At 46.2% G+C, this 18,759-nt stretch overlaps 2 protein-coding genes across 2 annotated transcripts; one reads left to right on the top strand and one right to left on the bottom strand.

Moving 5' to 3' along the window:
- Positions 1–1,634: 1,634 nt before the first annotated feature.
- GPRC5A (G protein-coupled receptor class C group 5 member A) lies at positions 1,635–6,171 on the top strand. The gene is made up of 3 exons (XM_016197449.2): positions 1,635–2,556; positions 4,796–4,854; positions 5,157–6,171. Exons 1-3 carry the CDS (start codon positions 1,635–1,637, stop codon positions 5,247–5,249), a joined length of 1,074 nt encoding a protein of 357 aa, XP_016052935.2. The 3' UTR covers positions 5,250–6,171.
- Positions 6,172–12,505: 6,334 nt separating this feature from the next.
- LOC107525300 (ferritin light chain 1-like) lies at positions 12,506–12,892 on the bottom strand. The gene is made up of 2 exons (XM_087813782.1): positions 12,770–12,892; positions 12,506–12,673 (listed from the first exon to the last, which is right to left on the bottom strand). The coding sequence occupies exons 1-2, from the start codon at positions 12,890–12,892 to the stop codon at positions 12,506–12,508; spliced, it is 291 nt and encodes a 96-aa protein (XP_087669908.1).
- Positions 12,893–18,759: the final 5,867 nt, after the last annotated feature.

Raw genomic sequence — 18,759 nt, 5'->3', positions numbered from 1 at the left:
TGTCAGGAGGCCCCTAGACACTATTCCCTCCTGCACCGTTGCACCCGCAGTGAGGGGCCTAGAGGTCCAAGTTGGGTGCAGGGGGTCTCTGCCTTACTGTCCTTCTGTCCATCCCCAGACTGTCCTCTATGCAAAACCTCATCAGTCTCTTGTCAAGATTTAGAGATTCAAAGTCCTTCATAATCAATTATCAGGTAGTTATGATAACAACGACTTGTCAACAAACAGCACTACTTTGAAGGGTGGGGAAGGAACAGTGGAAAGGGCAGGGATGGTGAGAGAAGTACCTTTCCAGCCAGATACCACCCTGATGATTGATCCGAGAGGGAGGGACGGAAGAGGAGAGGTGAGGGTGAGGGAGGGTGAAATGCGCAGGGCCTGCCTGGGCCCCTTCCCCTGTTTGCGCTGACCTTGAGTGAGACAGGGCTCTTCCTCTTCCATAACCGTGGCATGGACAAGGGAGCGCCCCCCACCTCACTTTCCCGTAGCACCTTGGAGTGCACACCAGTAGGCAAAGTGTATCAACTTCGGGTAATCGCGTTTCAGGGGTTGCCTGTATCTGAACCTCACTGGCCTGTTCTCTTTCCTTCTGTTTCTCAGTCTCTTTTCTGGAGAGGTGGAACCTAACTCATGTTTTGTTCTGTGCTCTTCCTGCACTAGAGGTGACTGTGGTGTGAATCCCGTGGGGTAGAGTGCAGGCAACAGGCCCACAATGAGAGAAGGCCGAGGGGAGCCTGGGGCAGTAGTGGCAGATTGCGTCTGTCTGTCTGTCTCTTCTGCTGTGGCAGAGAACATGTCTATTCCCTCCTTTCCCATTGAGTATCTAGAATAGTGATTGGCACAGAGTGGCATTCAATAAATATTGATTGAATGAATGACTATATAATACAAAGTTAAACTTGAAGGGCCAATTTCATAGAAAAGTTAGGAAGATAGATTTAAGCTATATATTATTTATATTATTTAACTTATTCTAACACACCACTAATATAACATTCTAATATATACATAATATTCATTCATATATGAGAGCTCATTATGACAGGGAAGGCTCCTTCATTACTTTTTGGAATTAGTAGAGCCAGCCTTACAAGCCCTAAGGAGGGGGAAAACCTTCTACTATGTGACAGCAGAGCTGAAGAAGAGAATCCAGTGGGTGAGAAGTGAATGTTTGGTCTTCTGTAGAGAAATCTATAGTTCAGATAACTCCTTTTATCCATGAGAGAGTGGGATGTTCACAAATAATGTCTGAGACAGGTATTTCCATGTTCACTAATTGCAAAAAAAAACTAGCAAAAAATAGCAGGAATGCTGGAAGTTATTTGTGACATATTTTTTGAACTGAGACTCTGAACCCCCTCAACAGCACACTGGGTCCTCTAGCTTCAGGGTAAATATTAATATAGTTCAGCTGCGGGGAAGAACGCATGAGATTTGTTCCTTCCCTTCATCAGCCTTTAGGATTTGCCACAAGAGGTGGAGGAAAGTTAGTAGCTTTAGCTGATGTCGTAAGTTCATGGGCAAAACCTTGGCTGAACATATAGACTTTTTTCTGAATTTTTCTTGGTCCTCTGCGCCTGAGTCTGTCAGGACATTCACCCCCTGCCCCCACTTTGCTTTTATGCAGGAGCAGAATGACCACAACCCCTAGCACTTGCCGCAATGGCCTGAACCCCAGGTACTACAGACTTTGTGACACAGATGTAGTTTGGGGCATCGTCTTGGAAGCCGTGGCCGCGGTTGGGGCTGTGACCTCAGTGGCCTTCATGCTCGCTCTCCTGGCCCTTGTCTGCAAGGTGCAGGACTCCAACAAGCGGAAGATGCTCCCGGTCCAGTTCCTGTTCCTCCTGGGTGTGCTGGGGGTCTTCGGCCTCACCTTTGCCTTCATCATCAAACTGGACAGCAGCACGGGGCCCACGCGCTTCTTCCTCTTCGGTGTCCTCTTCTCCCTCTGCTTCTCCTGCCTCCTGGCTCACGCTTTCAACTTGACCAAGCTGGTCCGCGGCTGGAAGCCCCTGTCCATGCTGGTGATGCTGGGCCTGGCCGTGGGCTTCAGCCTAGTGCAGGACGTCATCGCGATTGAGTATGTCGTCCTCACCATGAACAGGACCAATGCTGACATCTTCGCTGAGCTTTCTCCTCCTCGGCGCAATGAAGACTTTGTCATGCTGCTCATCTTTGTCCTCTTCTTGATGGCGCTGACCTTCCTCACGTCCTGCTTCACCTTCTGTGGGCCCTTCACTGGCTGGAAGAGACACGGGGCCCACATCTACCTCACCACGCTCCTCTCCATTGCCATCTGGGTGACCTGGATCACCTTGCTCTTGGTCACTCCTACCCCTGACACCGTGTGGGATGACACCATCCTCAGCTCAGCCTTGGTGGCCAACGGCTGGATTTTCCTGTTGGCTTATGTTGCACCCGAGTTTCACCTGCTTACGAAGCAACAGAACCCCATGGACTACCCTGTTGAGGATGCTTTTTGTAAACCTCAATTCATGAAGCAGAGCTATGGTGTGGAGAACAGAGCCTACACTCAAGAGGAAATCACTCAAGGTATAGAGCCTGGCTGGGTGGAGAGTCCTTTATAGAAAGATGGGGGAGAATCATAGGGTATTATAACTAGAAGGAACATGCAAGTTCATCCAGCTCATGCCCCTGACAGAACAGATAAGGTCTCCAAGGCTCAGATCCTGTTGAAAGTCATCCAGCTAGTTAACAGCGAGTAGGACTAGAAGCTGGCCTCTGGAGCTGTGTACTTTCTACACAATACCATGTAGGTGTCTCTGAATCAAAATAAGATAAAGCAAAGGAATGGAAAAGTTCTCAGCGACAAATAGGTGAGACTGCATTCTTTATAAAAGATAAGTAAGGCTTGGCTGGCGTGGCTCAGTGGTTGAGCATTGACCTAGGATCCAGGAGATCGCAGTTCGATTCCTGGTCAGGGCACATGCAGGGGTTGTGGGCTCAATCCCCAGTTGGGGGCATGACAACTCTCTCATCACTGATGTTTCTATCTCTCTCTTTCCCTCTCCCTCCTTCTCTCTGAAATCAATAAAATAAAATAAAAAAGATAAGTAGGCATCCTTTCTGTGGGGCCTTCATATACTTGGGCGCATAAAGCCAAGCCATGATTTCCTGTAGTGACCACCGAGCACAGAGAGATAGAAAACCCTTTTATCATAAACCAGCAGAAATCTCCATAAAGTTACCAAGGATTCTGATTTAACTTGAAGAGCTATACTTTACTTCATGTGTCTGGGCCCACGGGAGGGAAGAGATCATATCTGACATGAAAGAATGAACCGATTTTGCTCTTTCCTGGAGCTGTGAGCAGCCAGGTGTTCTGTTGTTGTCCTCGTGACAAAAAGAGGCTCAACTGATAGCCAGACACTGCCCTTGCCCATGGGGATCTGTTTGTTGGTCTCCAGGGTTTTCATTGATCTCTGGGCCTAATCAGGGCAGGGTAATGGGTTTGGGACAACAGTGAAGGGCCTCTGAGGCCAGGTTCTCAGCTGCCACTACCAATTTCTCTGCTCCTGAAGCCCGAGGTGTGGAGCTTCCTGGTGCTCCTCCCTGCAGCTGGGGGCCCTCTCCTGGGCACTTGGAAACCTAAAGGGGAGGAGGGCCCCAGGGGGTATTCTACCCACCCATCCCCTCCTGTCCATTTCCATGGCTTCACTCGTCACCTCACTGCCGAGACTCCGTTATCATTCCCTAACTGGTCTTCCTTCCTTCAACACTTCTTTCCATTCATTTTATGGGCCGCTGTCAGCCTGCTCTAAGATACTCCCCTGGCCACCATGCTTTGCTGGTCACCTACCTAACCAGCTCCCTGTGACCCACAACCTCGATCAAATCCATAGTTAGGCTTTTCATGGCCAGAACCCAACAGCTACGGAAGCTGAGCTCTCAGTCCAAACCAACCAACTCATTTTCCTGCTTCTGTGTCAGGCTCAAGGAGTGTCTGTCCTCTGCCTGACAGCTTTCCTTACTCTCGCCCTTTTCCAGAGTCAGCCATTCCCCAAGATTTGTCAGCATTCACTCCGCCCCAGCTTCTGTAGAACTCCGTGCTCTTATCAGTCCGCCTCATTCCATGGCTATTTGTGAGCTGTCATATATTCCTTACTCTCTCTAGTCATCCTCAATACAGGAGTCATTCTGGTTAGTCCTTATGTTCTTTACAACATCTTGCATATAGAAGGTGTTTAGGTATTTATTGAGTAACTTGAACAGGTACATTTGGTGGGAAATAAATGGATTACTTTAAATTGTATCCATGATGACTGTATGTATCTACTCATCTGTTCCTTATCTTAAATCCTTCTGATTTTCCCCAAATCCATAGAAAACAGTGGCTCATCTATTCTGACCCTTTTTAATGAAAATAATAAAAACCCCCTCCCCCCTTGTTGGGCAGTTAAGGAAATAGGTAAATCCCAGTGAGGTTCACTCTAGGTATACCTCTGGCCAGATCTATATCTGAAAAGACTGGTTTCAAATGTGGTTTTGAAGTGGTCCCAGGATGAGGTGGGCTCTGGTGAGGCTTTGGACAGGTGTTTCCATAGTGATCATATGCTGCTAGTTACTCATTTATTCAATCAATACGGCGCTTACTCTGTGCCTGGCCCTGGGCTTGAGGACACAGTATCTTCCCCATGAAACTTACAGTCTCCCAGAGAGAAAACTCGGCGGATAACGCATCATGCTCTGGTAGACGACTCAGCGGGGAAGAGCCGGTGGGTGCCCACGGGCAGGGGCCCTAATGCTGTAATTGCCCCTCTCCCTGTTTTAGGTCTTGAGGAGCCGGGCGATGCCACCTACGCCCCTTATACCACCCATTTTCAGCTGCAGGTAAGTGATCGCTCTCCTTTTCCACCAGCGGCCTCAGCACTCCAGGAACATGGTCCCTCAGGACTAGATGGTGTTGCCATTCTGATGGCCCCTAAATGGCCACCTTGAAAGGATGACAGGTCTGCTTTGCTGTCATCTGCCTTCTGGGGTTAGGGCAAGAGACTGGAGCGCAGGGCACAGGGAGGACTTTAGGGGGAGGGTCTGGGAGAAGGGGAAGAAAATGAGGTTCCTGCCCAGACGGAGGTTCTGTTGAAACACCTGGGAATGGGAGAGGGTTTCACAATATGGTGCTTCCTTTCTAGAACCGGACCTCCCAGAAGGATTTCTCCATTCCACGGGCCCAGACCCGGGTCAGCCCTTACAATGACTATGAAGGAAGAAAAAATGGCAGCTAGCTGTTCTGAAGAGTGGGATGAACACAGCGAGTCAGCAGGACTAATGGGGAGTTTGAAGGGATGTGGGCTGAATCCCGAGTCTTCTAAGGAAACCCTACAAAACATTTTGGGAAGACCCTACCTCCCTGCCAGCCTCAACCACTGTTCCTGTGCCCTGGAGTTGCGGGGGGCCAGCATGACCCAGTTCCTAGCAGCACTGTACTTTTCCTCCCTTGTCCCACACCCAGGATGCTTCTTCTAGGTGGGAGTCTTAGGAGACTCAGGGTCCCCCTCTTACTATTCCTTGTCACTTTACCTGTGACTAAAGCTCCCGTCATCTGACTGTACTGGCTCATTCAACTCCAGGAACCAAAACTCAGAGCTGGTTTTGTGAGGATTGCTTGGCCCAGGGCAGAACTGCAAATCTGAGCAAAAATAGCAAAGGGCTGTCTCTCAGCCCCTCCCTGCCTAAATCTACACTGGAAGCCAACTTACTGGCACCCTCCCTTCTTGCCTGGGTCGGAGAGGCTAAAGATCACCCTAAATGTGCTCATCTCTGTGGTGCTGCCTAACACAGGGCCTCTGTGGGTCCCCAGCACCAATCCACAGGCCCCCCTTCTCTCCTGGGATCACTCCTAAACTTGCTGTCAACACTCTCCAGCCCCTGAGACTAATCTCCCCAACATGTTTTACCAGGAGTTTTCCTTCTGGACCTCACTGGCGTGGGCAAACCCAGTCTCTCTCTGCCAGGAGCGTCTGTGTACTGTTCCCTCTCTGTTCCTGGCACTGATCCGAATCCCCGCCCCTGTGACTAGATTTGCACTGTGCTCACCTCCTGCGTTCTGTGCGCTGCATTGTCTACAGAGAGGGAGTGCTCCTTGTATCATAAGTTATTCACCGTCCTTTACCTGGAGATGCAATAAAGACGTGGTGGCAACTCTTTCACGGTGGCAGCAGCAGAATGAGTGGCGGCCGTTAGTCATGTCGGAGCTGAAGTTCAAGGTTCGGTTCCACTGGGTGTGGACTTGACCCTTCTCCGTGTGTCTCTCCTCTTCTCCACATGTGTCTAAGACAAGTGTGTTTTCCTCAGTTTTTGAGGCGAGTGGCAGGGGTGAGAGGGGGAGCCAGGAGGGGTCACGGACCCTGAGGTTTTACTCCAGGAAGGCAGAGAAGTGGCAACCCTGGAATGGGGTTTGGTAGCCCAGGTAAGACAGGAAGGACACCTTAAAGCTAGTTTGACAGTTCACCTGAGGTTTAATTGTAGGAGGAAATAATCCATTTCCTTTATTTGACAGAATTGGTTCATAATATCTCTCAGAAAAGACATGGTACACATGGTACCTAACAATTATTATTTACTTAATCCCCGAAACAGCTCTGTGGGGCAGGGCAATAGGAAATTGCTCTTTGATGAAGGAAAAAATAAGTCTCCATACACAGAAACGGAATGACATTAAAAACATGTAGCTGAGTTAGGGAGTTACCGCCCAAGAGCCTACTGTTCTGCTTTTCACCTAAAGGAAAGAGGTGAGGTATGGAAAGAGGTGAGGTGAGGTTGGAGGTGACTGGATGACACGCTGAATTAGGATACTTACCTTCCCCAAAGATTTGGCTGTTTCTCAATGGCTTTGCACCAACATTAGCCAAGTTTTGTATTGAAAAGGGGAATTACAAATAATAATTTATATCCTTCTAAACTATTCTAGTCTTTCCCAAGAGGGCATAACCCAGTGAGGAAAAAGCGATATAGCTTCACATATATTGTTTTGTCACAGTCTAGGAACTCAGGAAATACACATTTCCTTCCCTCTTTTCTTTCCTTCAGTCTCCAGCCTATCAACCAAGCAAAGGGGGCTGAGTAAAATGTAGAGCCGCAAAATACTCCGGATCTGCTTTCTTATTAGAGAAAAGAGTCTCCAGGCCTTTGTATCCCCATGACTGCAGTTCTCAAGTCAAGCTCTTCCAAAACAGGAGAGGACATGGAAAGGAACCTGTTGCCAGAAATTGGTTTCTTCCTTTTTATTTATTTTTTTAATATCCTTACCCAAGGATATGTTTTTATTGATTTTAGAGAGAGAAACACTGATGTGAGAAACATTGATTGGCTGCCTCTCATGCACCCCAACTGGGACTGAACCCACAACCTAGGTATGTGCCCTGACTGGGAATCGAACCCTCAACCTTTTGGTGTACGGGATGACTCTCCAACCAAGCGAGGCACACCCTGGCCAGGGCGGAAATTGGTCTCTTTTCTAAGAAATAAAGTGGCCTCCAGGGTTTGGACAAGTAGGCCATCATCTCGCTGAGTTTTTGTTCTTGAAAGGGAGTGAAGAAGGCTCTCTATTCAACCACACTTGTCATCCCCCATGACTGCTAAGCTGTCGCCGGGTCTTATGCCTCCTGCAGATAATTAAACTCAGTTGTCAAACTGGGAACATCTCGGGGCTGGAGGTCTTGGCCTCTGAAAGTCACTGTGATGATACTGGGGAAGAGAGTTTCCCAGTCAGCCCTGCAAGTCTCCATCTCCACCTGGGCTGCAAGTAGAATTTGCAAATTTAGCCCAGCCTGGTCCTTGAGCGAAGCCAATTGACTGATGGCTGGTGACCAAGATGGCATCTCGTTTGAACTAAATGGATGATAATAAAATGAAGCTCACAACCTTTCTCTCAGTTTTCATTGTCCGATGATAAATAGACAGCACCTCACTTCTGCCTCTCGCTTTAGGCCGAGTGAGCCCACAGCTGCCATACTGCACGGTTCCACTTGATGGCGGTAAAACCTCAGGCATCAGCCCTCAAGGACGCAGCGCCTCTGAAAAGCAAACCTCTAAAGCTGCTTTCCGTGAAGGGCGTGAGGCAGAACAGCAGATACTCAGTGGGCTTGAGGCAAACGCGTCCCATTTTAAAAGGCTTGTGTGTATGAGCTGTTTGCATCCTTCCTCGCACCATCTTTAGAGAATTTGCTCCTGATCTTCTCTGCCAGACTTTAATTGCCCTGTGCCTTATTTTTGCGAAATTCTCCAGAGTATTTCCAGCCCAATTGCATGCAATCTGGCATCTTTACTGAAACTGGTCTCATATGCTGTTGTTAGCAATATCAATGAGTATTTTTGTGGTGGGAACATTGGCTTTGTGTCAGGAAAAGTGTGCCAAAACAAAGAGTACAGCCTGGCCCTGGAAACGCAGCAATAACACCCATTCTTCCCCCTCCCAGTGCATTCTGGGTTTCCTTCCTTCCTTTCCAGACTTGTCTTTGCTGCTGAGAACTGAGCTGCACGCAACCTATCTTCTCCTTTCTTGCCCATGTCCTTATGTTGCTACCAGGGTTTGCAGGTTTGCCCCTGTCCCAGCCCCAGTCTGAAGCAGGAGTCTTTCAGAACTGGAGGTGGTGGCTTCAGAAAAACCTTCTTTACTGTTGACTGCTGAGATCCAGGACCTGGCAAGTCAACCTCCAGCTTGTAGACTGTTGCCTTGGGAAACTGTCTGGTCCAACCTTGGGCCTTCTCTGGAACCTCTTCTACCCAGGGCAGACAATGCTTTGCCCTCCCTGGTTTCAGGATGTTTCAGGCTTGCAGATGAGTGTGAGTAGCAGTATATCAGTGTCTGGTCCTGTTTTCTGCAACCTCCAGATTGCTACAATTTTCTCAACCCTTCAGAGTGGGACACTCCAGTGCTTAAAATGTTAGCATCTGAGAAGGTCATGGAGCTTCTTTAGTTGGTGCCTCACAGCCCTCACATTACAGAGAAGGAAACTCAGGCCTAATGGACGTAATAAAATTGGGACCAGATTTCTAGTTCTGTGTTCTGCCTACTGTTGACACTTGGGAGGTCACTGTTAGACACATTTTTCCAAAAGAGTGTTTGAGTAAAGAATCAGACAAAGTGACCATGGTTACTCATATTTTAAATTCCTCTCATTTTCCTTTGTCTTCCCAACTGCCTTTTGTTCCTCTGATTTCTCCTCCAATGATCTTCTCTCCCCGCTGCATGTAAACTGTGGGTAGAGGGATTGGAGGAAGATTGACATTTTCTGGTTAAACCACAGATCACTGTCCTTTAACCCCCAAGCCAAATGAGCATCTGCCTTTTGAGGGAGTGGGCTGTCAAAAGGATTTCAAGGCAAAAAAGAGTTCTTCATTTTCCCAGCCAGGGTGATAACCCTCCCACTTCTCTGAGTCCCATATGGAGTCAAAAAACCATATCCAGCACCTCTTCCTTTCTTTTGTGTGGAGTTATAGTCCCCCCAACCCAAGGGCAGTCTCAGTCCTTGTGCAGTTTCTGATGGCCGATTTCAGAGGCAGTCCTCAGAAAAACTTTGCAAGTAACTGTTGTGTGTAATGACCTGAGCCATGTGTCTCAAGCACCAGATTCAACCACTATCTTAAACAGAAGAGGAAGGTTTAATGGAATTTGGTTACCACATGTGTAACACCCAACCCCCTTCCATATTAAGATTCACCAATTCATTAAAAAAACACAAAACAAAACTCTGATAAGCCCATGCAGCTATCCCTTGAGCTCTGGAACATTGTGGTAGGGTCTAGCGTCATACTATACCCTGTTATGCAAAACTAACAGAAACCCAGGTCCAGCTGCCTGCTGCAATGAAAGCCAAACTCGTGAGACAGGTGCTGGTGAAAAAGGAAGGAGGTTTATTCAGGCACTGGTCACCTGAGAAGATGGGGGACTCTTGTCTAAAGCCCATCTCACCACCTCAGTGAAGGCAGTGGTTTTTATAAGGAAGGAGAGGGAAGGTTAAAAAGTTCCCTACATTTAGACCATCACAGTCCATTCCAATAAGGACCTTGAAACTGGTCAAGTGATGGTTTGGTGTGCATTATCCTGGCTTTCTGGCTGAAGGTCAGCAATTCTCCTAGAGCTGAGATGACTGAAGGTCAAAGTCTGTGTCTCCTGGAGTTAGTTCCTAGGATTCTTATACAAACATGCTCTTTATCTACAAGTCACACATTAATCAGAGTCAGCATTTACAGAAACAATGTCAAAAGAATGGTGGGGTGGGTTATAATTTTCCACTGTTACAAAGCTACTAGTTTTCTCTCTCTAAGAAAGAATAATTCCAGGTCAACTATTTTTACCCACAAGAAATTGAAATAGAAAAAGCATCTATTGATTCTAGCACGATATCTTTATGAAAAAGGCAAGGATAATGATAACAGAGTTAGGAGGTCATGAGTCAAACATCCAAGAAGAGATCACTTATTAGATGGAGGCTTCTAATGGTTTCCCATAGGGCTCTGTCTTTAGATCTGCTTGGATTACATTTTTATTGACCACTTGGACAAAAATAACATCAACGTTCACACATGACACAAAATTGGGGAAGATTGACTAATAAAACCAGAATAAAATGTATTGCAATAGACTAGAATAAAGGTCCCAAACCAATAATTTAGTTTAATACTTATAAATGTATTCATGCCCCCCAAAATAAATTCCATAAATACAGTTTGGAAAGGCTTGGTTTGACAGCAGTTTTAGGTGTCTGTAAGACTGATAAGTCCAGTGATGTGGCTCAGCAGGCAAAAAGCCAATGCAGTCTCAGGCAGCACTGCTACAGCTGTGTAGTGTAGGTCAAGGCAGGAGCTGTTCCCACTGAATTGGAGGCACGTTACACCACATCAGAATGTTAAGTCTACTTCTCTGGATCTCATGAGCTTCTCACAGAGCAGCTCGTTTTAGAACTATTTGGCCCTTCAGAGTGATACACAGAACGGTTGATGGAAATGGAAATATTTCATCTGGAGAGGAGAAGACTCTGCAGAGTGTGTTATCATTATCACAGCTAATATTTATTGTGTGCTTACTCTGTGCTAGGACCCATTTTTAAGGGCTTTACTTGTATAATATTATTTAATACTTATAAAAACCCTATATGTTATTATGATTATTATCCTCGTTTTACTTAACACCTGCAGAAATGGCAGCTCCAAGGTGACACAGCTACCAAGTGACAGGGCTGGGAGTTGAGGATGGTGGGCTGCCTTCGGATCTCTTATGCATAACCCTACGCTGCCTCTCAGTTGTCTTGAACAATGACAGCATAACAGATGTCTCAGTGGTTAGGAGTTTTAGGGAGGCAGATCCCAGAAGAGCTTCCTGCAAAGTGGTGGGTTACCTCTTGCTGGAGGTGTTCAATTTCAATGATGCTCTGGTGAGGACTAGGTGGGGAATTCTGTGTTAGGAGAGAGGCTGGACTAGATAAACTTAAGGAGTCTTGGAACTCCCAGGGTTCTGGATTTTTACTTGCCAAATTGCCATGCCTAGTGTTTGAATCTTAAGAACCATGGAGAGGTTACCACTTTTATTGTACAGTTTTCTTTCATACCTGCCACCCAAACACTTCCTTAGCCTTCAGGTGAAGTGAAAATGCACTTCATTGTATGGATGTAGCCTCACCTTTTGGTGAGTGTTATTTATTATTGGATGTTATAATCCATCTCCTGGCTGGCAGTTGTATTTAAAAAAAAATTTCTTATTGACTTTATTGGGGTGACATTGGTTAAAAAAATTATATAGGTTTCAGGTATACAATTCTATAATACATCCTCTGTATATTGTATTGTGGCAGTTTTATTTTACAGAACAATTCTTCATAGCCTGCTTTAGGGAAGGTACCATGTGGATAGAGTACAGTCGTCCCTTGGTGTCCACTGGGTATTAGTTTCAGGAGCACATCCACAACCCTGTCCATACCAAACTCTGTGGATGCTCAAGTCCTCTATATAAATTGGCTTAGTATTTGTGTATAACCTACACACATCCTTCTGTATACTTTAAATAATCTCTCGATTACTTATAATATCCAATGCAATGTAAATGCTGTATAAAGAATTGTTACAGTGTATTGTTTAGGGAACAGTGGCAAGGAAGAAAAAGTCTGTACCCGTTCAGTACAGGTGCAACCATTGTAGGCCTGACTACATAGTACATGTCAGCAACATGTAATGTTTTCCCCCAAATATTTGTTTATTTATTTACTTTACTGCAAAAAGCTTTATTGTTTCCATTTGGTCTACTGCATGGGATAGGGCTCTAGGGTGGTTAAAAGGATGCCTTGTGGTTTTGAGGAGAGGCTCAGGCAAAAGTCAGACACCAGGGGGATGCAGAGGGGCCTTCAAAGACCTCTGGGCCCCAAAGGCTACTAGTCATGCTTGAGGGTGGGCCTTTTGAAGAGATACTCGCCCAGCCCAGCCTAGGAGCCGCCAGCCTGCCGAGGTGAGTCAGGTGTCACCCGTCTTCTAGATGAGTTTCACCTGCTCACCCAGGAAGTGGTTCTCCAGGAGCCACAGAGATGAGGGTCTGCGCGGGTAGAACCTGGGCCTGCAGGTCCAAAAGGGCCTGGTTCAGGTTCCTCTCCAAGGCCATGGCAGCTTCTATGGCATCCCGAGTGTCACCCCACTCATCTTGGGAAGGCTTCAGCACATCCTTGAGGAGAACAGGGCCACCGTGTTGGTTTTGCATCTTTAAGAGACGCTCAGCGCCCTCGAGCTTCTTTACACCAACTCAGGAAGAAGTGGCCACGTCCTCTAGAGCCGCATTGTCACTGCAGAAATAGAAGCCCAGAGAGAGGTAGGTGTAGGAGGTCCAGAGGTTGACGGCAATCTCCACCTGGGTGGCATAATTCTGACGAATTTGGGAGGTCATGGTTGTTCAGCAATAAGGAGTTAAAGTAAAACAATGGTGTTGGTTGTGGTCTCGGAGGCTGAGGATGGCTGAAGTGGTTCTGAAGGTAGTGACTGGAAAAGAGGTGGGAGGGTTGTCGGAGTCTGGAAGGAGGGGCATCCCTGGGTCTGTTCTGTACAAACACTATTGAAGCAAGAGAGAGGTCTGGGGGACCACCAAGGGCACTGCTTCTCCAAATATTTTTAATTTGGGTTGGTTGCCTCCGTAGATGTGAAACCCGGAAATAGGGAGGGCTGGCTGTATATGCTATATTTAATATCACGTTATTGTGGACATGGTGATAATGTAGAATCCTTTGCAAAGACACTTGAACTTTACAAACACCAGTGCCCCTCCCCAGATACGTGCAGTCAATGCCTGAAATATTGCCTGATTTAGTTCTCTACATGAAAGCTTCAATTTTTTAAATACCAAAATACTAGTCCATGTTGTTCTTTGAGAGTGATTAATTGTAGAAGAAAGAACCCTGTTATTTGTATTGCTCAGCAAAACCAGAAAGGTTTGTGGGTTGCCTTTGCATTGCACGAGTTCAGTCATCTGAGTCATAAGCCCATGAGTTCTATGAACACTTGGGAACCAGGATGAGGGTCAGAGGGAGCATCTGACTGGACTTAAAAAGATGAGAGGGAGAGAGAGGAGAGGGCCAAGGCTGAGCTGGGAAGAATGTGGGGAGTGGGGATGAGGGGATGGGAAGAGAGGGCTGATGGGGGAAGGGCTGTAAAATCAGAGACCTGGCAAAATAATAAAGAGAAAAGTATGTTAAGGTGAAATTAAAGACTTAAGAGTCAGAAATTCGGGAGAACATTGTTACAATTCCCAGAGTGTCATGAACTGTCTGAGAAGTTGGGCAGATGGGTTTGACCTCATCACGTGAGCCTTCTAGTAAGAGTGGCTATTTTTTCCTGTAAGTTCCTGAAGGTCCTACATCATGAAGGAGGGAGACGATGTGAGCAGAAGCAGCCTCCAAAGGCACAGACCCTGGTGTGCACAGAATGGTGCTCTTTGGGTGACATTGCTTCCAACCTACCCCAAGCCCCTTCAAGGGCACTGGCTGGGTCCTCTGTCCTTCATTTTCCTAACATACCTGGTGGGAGTGACACACCAAATTGGTACCTGTATGCTTTTGCCAGGTCACTGGGGTTAGTGTGTGTGTGTGTGTGTGTGTTATATTTCATTTTATGAGAACAGGAAGAAAAATAGCTCTTTATCAATTCTGCATAATGAATAAATGCAGAGGTTTTTATGCTCTTCAAATATCTTTTCTAGGGGCCCGTGAGAGTCTGAAATTCCTAGTATGTAAGTGAGGTGTCTGCTGGTGGCTGTGTGTGCACGTGCACAACTCACATACACACGCTTACATATCTATCTATATATACACAGATCAGATGTCATTGCAAGGTACAGAGTCCTTTCTCCAAGTGAGATGAAACCATTATCTTTAATTCTATTCACTGGCCCTATGCAGATATATTATTAGGCCAAATAAAAACAGCTCCTTGCTAAACAAAAGGTAGCAAAACAAAGGTTGTATAGCTGAGAAGGATGCATGCCACCAACTGTCCAGTACTTGGGTGAGCAACCCATTCCTGAGACCTTGATTTCCACGTTCTTCCTCATGAACCTTCAGGCTTGTGACACAATCGAATGGCATTATGTCACTTTCTATAGCTTCCTAGATCCCTGCTTTTCTCAAGGTGCCTCTTAAGCCAGAAAGGCATTCCAGTCTGAAAAAGCTTCCTATATATTGTAAGGAAATTTGAGGATGTAACCTATATATATGGTGGTTGTTAATCCCAAGTACGTTTTCACAAGGCTGTTTGGTTTGGGCTTAAAGCCATCAGCTAGTGGGACATGGGGGTAAATGGGTGCTGCTGCTCGTTGCATGACATAGCCAGTCTGGGGCTCTGGGCACCTCAGACCGTGCCTGGCTGCCCCAGAGCTGAGGCAATCACATCTCACCATCCTTTAGTCTGTTCCAGGCACGTTTTGTCTATTATCGGGTCTGCCAGCCCTTCTTGGTTCTGATCCTTCAAGTTAGAGTTCTTAATGGTTCCAGCCACTCTGATCAGAGACAAGTTTTTCAATAAATCCTTCCCTCGAGGGTCTCTAGCTCAAAATGCCTTCCCCCGGAGTCTCCCCCAACTCTTCCCAACTGTCCCCAAACTCTTGTCCTTCATAACATTTGCATCTCAGCTCAGATGTCGCTTCCGCAGTGAGGCCTCCCACAGCCAGCCCCGTCAGTGCTGGTGTCCCTTAGTAGCTGGTCCTCAGAGCACCAGCCTGTTCCCTTCAAGGTACTTCTACTTTGAAATCATGTTTGTTTGTTGTTTCACTTGTTTTTCTCCCATTGTTCTGTATATTTTAGGAAGACAAGAAATTGTTTTCGTTTCTGTGTGTTCAGGGCGTGGCATAGCATCTGCGCACACAGGAGCATTTTTTAATGAACGGATAAACTTTTAGGGACAAAGGTGCTTTTTGTTTGTCATAATTAAGATTATGGAGTCTCACTCCAAGAACACCCCTGTCAGGCCCCCTCTTGTTTTCTCTGGTGTTTTCAGTGCCAATTTATCTTCAGATAATTCTGATGAATTTCAGCTGATCCACCATCGGGATTTTTGTTTTCATAAGAGAACACGGAAAGCCAATGTGATAAAAGCTACTCACAGGCCTGGGGCTTGGAGGAAAGAAAGAAAATTCCTTTTGCTTTTTGGGCTGAGTGCCTTTCATCAAGTCCAAGTTTCATTTCCCTGAGGCTTTTCTTTGTCAAGCTTGGGAAAGTGCTGTTTCCTAGGAGAATTACACAAGAACAAACTTCAAATGTGAAAAAAGAAAAGCATGCCCCAGAGCCAAACATCAGAGAAGCCTTTCAGATGGATCCCCCCCGAAGATCAAGTGCAGTCCTTTTCCCCCAAGTGCATTACTTTTCTAAACGGACTTGAACCAAATGGATGAACAAGGACCTTTCGCACTGTATAAACCAAACTGGAAGTAGATAAGAGTGCCAGCAAATAGGCTCAGGAAGGATTTATCTTCCTAAATTTCAAGGCAATAAGCTGCTTCTGGTCACATTTTCTCTTAGGAAAACCAGGCGAGTGTGTCCTGTGTGGTTACTGGGTGGGAGCAATCGGGAGAGTGCGGATGCAGTAGACGTGGGGTAGGACTGGGCTGAACATTATGCCGGACAGGGGGAGAAAACAAGATGCAAATTGGAAGCTGAATGTCCCCAAGGGCCTGACTGACTGAGAAAATCTTTCCATTGATTATGCCACACCAAGCCAACCACTTTCTGCCTTCCTGGGCCAAATTGCCTGCACAGTTTTTGCTGCACACCAGAGCACAAGGGAAACCTTTTCTTGTCAACAGAACAGTGCTTCCCAAACTCACACCATCTTAAGAGTCACATAGGAACTTAAAAATGCAGAATCCCAGGGCCCCCCCTGGAGGTTCTGGTTTAGTAGGGCTGGGTCCGGGTATGAACATTTTTATTTGTAGCAAGTACCCCAGCTGACTGTGCTGCTTAGGCAGGTTTGGGGACAGGCATTGGATAGTTGGCCCCATCTGTCCTTTTGCTGATCCGTCCATCATCCAGGCAAACCCCAGCAGCTGCCTTCCCAACCTTTGAGCTCAAGTCCACAGGAAGAATGTCAGAATGTTCTCTTGGTTTATCCATTCAGAGCTAGAGTGCGGGTCTGCAAACAGTACTCAGGTTCCCTCTCTGGAGGGCCCTGGGTGGAGACACCCCAGTGTTAACCGTGGAACTGGATATGGAGGCAGAGGCATCCGAAGAGAATCCCTTTAAGGAGGGAGCAGACTCCTCCACCACGAGGCAACCGTGAGGCCTCTGTTTATGCTCCCAATACATCACATCTCCCCCCACAACTTCCTCCACCTCTGAGCTCATTCCTGAATCTTTCCCTCTGTCTACTGAAACTTCACAGCCTTCTCTCCATCTGTGTGTTCCCGCCTCACACGTAAGTGGTTCAGCACTGTCCTCATGTCCTTTCCACCCCACACCTGTTTGTCTTCCCGAACCCTCCTTCTACAAGTGGAGTCACCATCCCCTCAGTTACCCAGGCGGGGATCCTGACGTCTCTCTCTTCCTCATTCCTTCCATCTAACCCTAAATATCTGCTTATGGCAGTGGTTTGCAACCCAGGCTGCAAAACAGAATCATCTGGAAAGATTTTAAGACATACTCATGCCTGGGCTCCACTCCCAGAAATTCTGACGTAACTGGTCTGTGGTGAAGTCAGGCCATGGAGAGCTTTTAAAACTTCCCAGGTGATTCTACGGTGCAGCTGGGGTTCCCTCTCCATCCCCAGTTACACCCCTCTACAGGGGGCAAGTCTAATCCACAGGGTCAGGCTGGGGTCAGGAGAGTGAGACATTTTCCTTGGGCACAGAATTCAAGGGAGTGTCCAAACCCTCAATAATCAAGATGAATAATATTTGATACAAAATTTTTAATAACCGAAATTAATGCAAAAGAGTCCATGATAAACAACACATCAAAATTTTATAAAAACAGATTGTTTAATGTGCTTGTTTTATAACCCTGCATTGTTTCGAAACAGGAACAATTTTTTCCAATTGGGCTGGGTTTCCCAGGCTGGTGTGGCTGTCACATTGCTCCCATGGGTTTATGAGGATTGTTCAAGGCCTGCAAACAGATTGGGCAATGAGGGGCTTGGGATTTTTCAAGAGTTTATTTTTTAAATTTTATTCATAGATTTTAGAGAGAGAGAGACAGAGAGAGGGAGAAAATGTCGATTTGTTGCTCCATCTGTCTGTGCATTCAATGGCTGATTCTTGCATGTGCCCCAACCAGAGATTGAACTGCAATCCTGGCTATTGGGACCATGCTCCAACCAACTGAGCTACCTGGCCAGGGCTTGAAAGTTTACATTAACTTTTTCTATTTGGTTCACAACATGGGAGAGTATTTTGATAAGATCAATATTAGAAATTCATCATTCAACTCACTTCTTTAATCTGACAGTTTAACCCCCATAGTAATCCAATCCCACTGATTTCCCTCAGACATTCTTGAAGGCAATCCAGGAGAGGCATTGTAATAAGAGGTAACCACTTTGAAGTTCATTAAATAAATGAATTCTGCTATATGTTAAAATGCAAACTTAATTCTAACTAATCTGTCTTGGAAGAGTAGCAAACACGATCTCTCACAAGAGACCAGTAGCTAAAAACTGGCCTGAGCCATTAAGACATTTTTAACAATTCCAAGGAAAGTATTTCTTTACTCAGATGTCAAGTATTACTTTTCATAGTCAAGTTCTTCGCTATCACTCCCATTTAATGTTAACTGAGAAGTACCTCTCTCAAGTGCAAAATACGGAGGCTTTTTGTACCAAGGAAACAAAATAGATTTTCTAGTTTATTTCTCATGAATTGTGTGCTTTTCAAATAGGTAATTAGGCTGATTCTGAGAAAGGTGCTACAGAAGTATCTTGTTTACCATCTTTATTTGGAAAAAAAAAAAAAGAGAGAACCTCATTCTGCCATAAGTTAAGTTGGTCTTGGCATGTGACAACCCTATGTCCCCATGTCACCAGAGGAAGTTTCTGAGAAAAGGTCGGCTTGGAATTGATGTAGAAGGATGAAATAGATAGAATCCTAGGAAGGGGGAGCATTTATTTAAAAGAAGAATGAAGGATTAATGGGTAGAGGGAATGAGGGAAAGTTAGCCTGACCACACCACAGGTTGAAATAAGGGATGGTAAGTAGGGACCCTTTAAGTTTATGGGGAGATCATGAGGTTTAATGTGGCGAGACATATATCTTTGATGCTGTTTGAATCAGGGGGAAAA

Source organism: Miniopterus natalensis, chromosome 2 (genome assembly GCF_054644295.1).
Source record: "Miniopterus natalensis isolate mMinNat1 chromosome 2, mMinNat1.hap1, whole genome shotgun sequence".
NCBI classification, from domain to species: Eukaryota; Metazoa; Chordata; class Mammalia; order Chiroptera; family Miniopteridae; genus Miniopterus; species Miniopterus natalensis.
This window is presented reverse-complemented; position numbering and strand designations above follow the sequence as displayed.

Coding starts and splice junctions, on each gene's coding strand:
- GPRC5A (XM_016197449.2), top strand. CDS start 1,635: ATGACCACAACCCCTAGCACTTGCCGCAATGGCCTGAACCCCAGGTAC. Junction 2,557..4,795: donor TCAAGAGGAAATCACTCAAG/GTATAGAGCCTG, acceptor TCCCTGTTTTAG/GTCTTGAGGAGCCGGGCGAT. Junction 4,855..5,156: donor CCACCCATTTTCAGCTGCAG/GTAAGTGATCGC, acceptor CTTCCTTTCTAG/AACCGGACCTCCCAGAAGGA.
- LOC107525300 (XM_087813782.1), bottom strand. CDS start 12,892: ATGACCTCCCAAATTCGTCAGAATTATGCCACCCAGGTGGAGATTGCC. Junction 12,674..12,769: donor ACAATGCGGCTCTAGAGGAC/GTGGCCACTTCT, acceptor GTTCTCCTCAAG/GATGTGCTGAAGCCTTCCCA.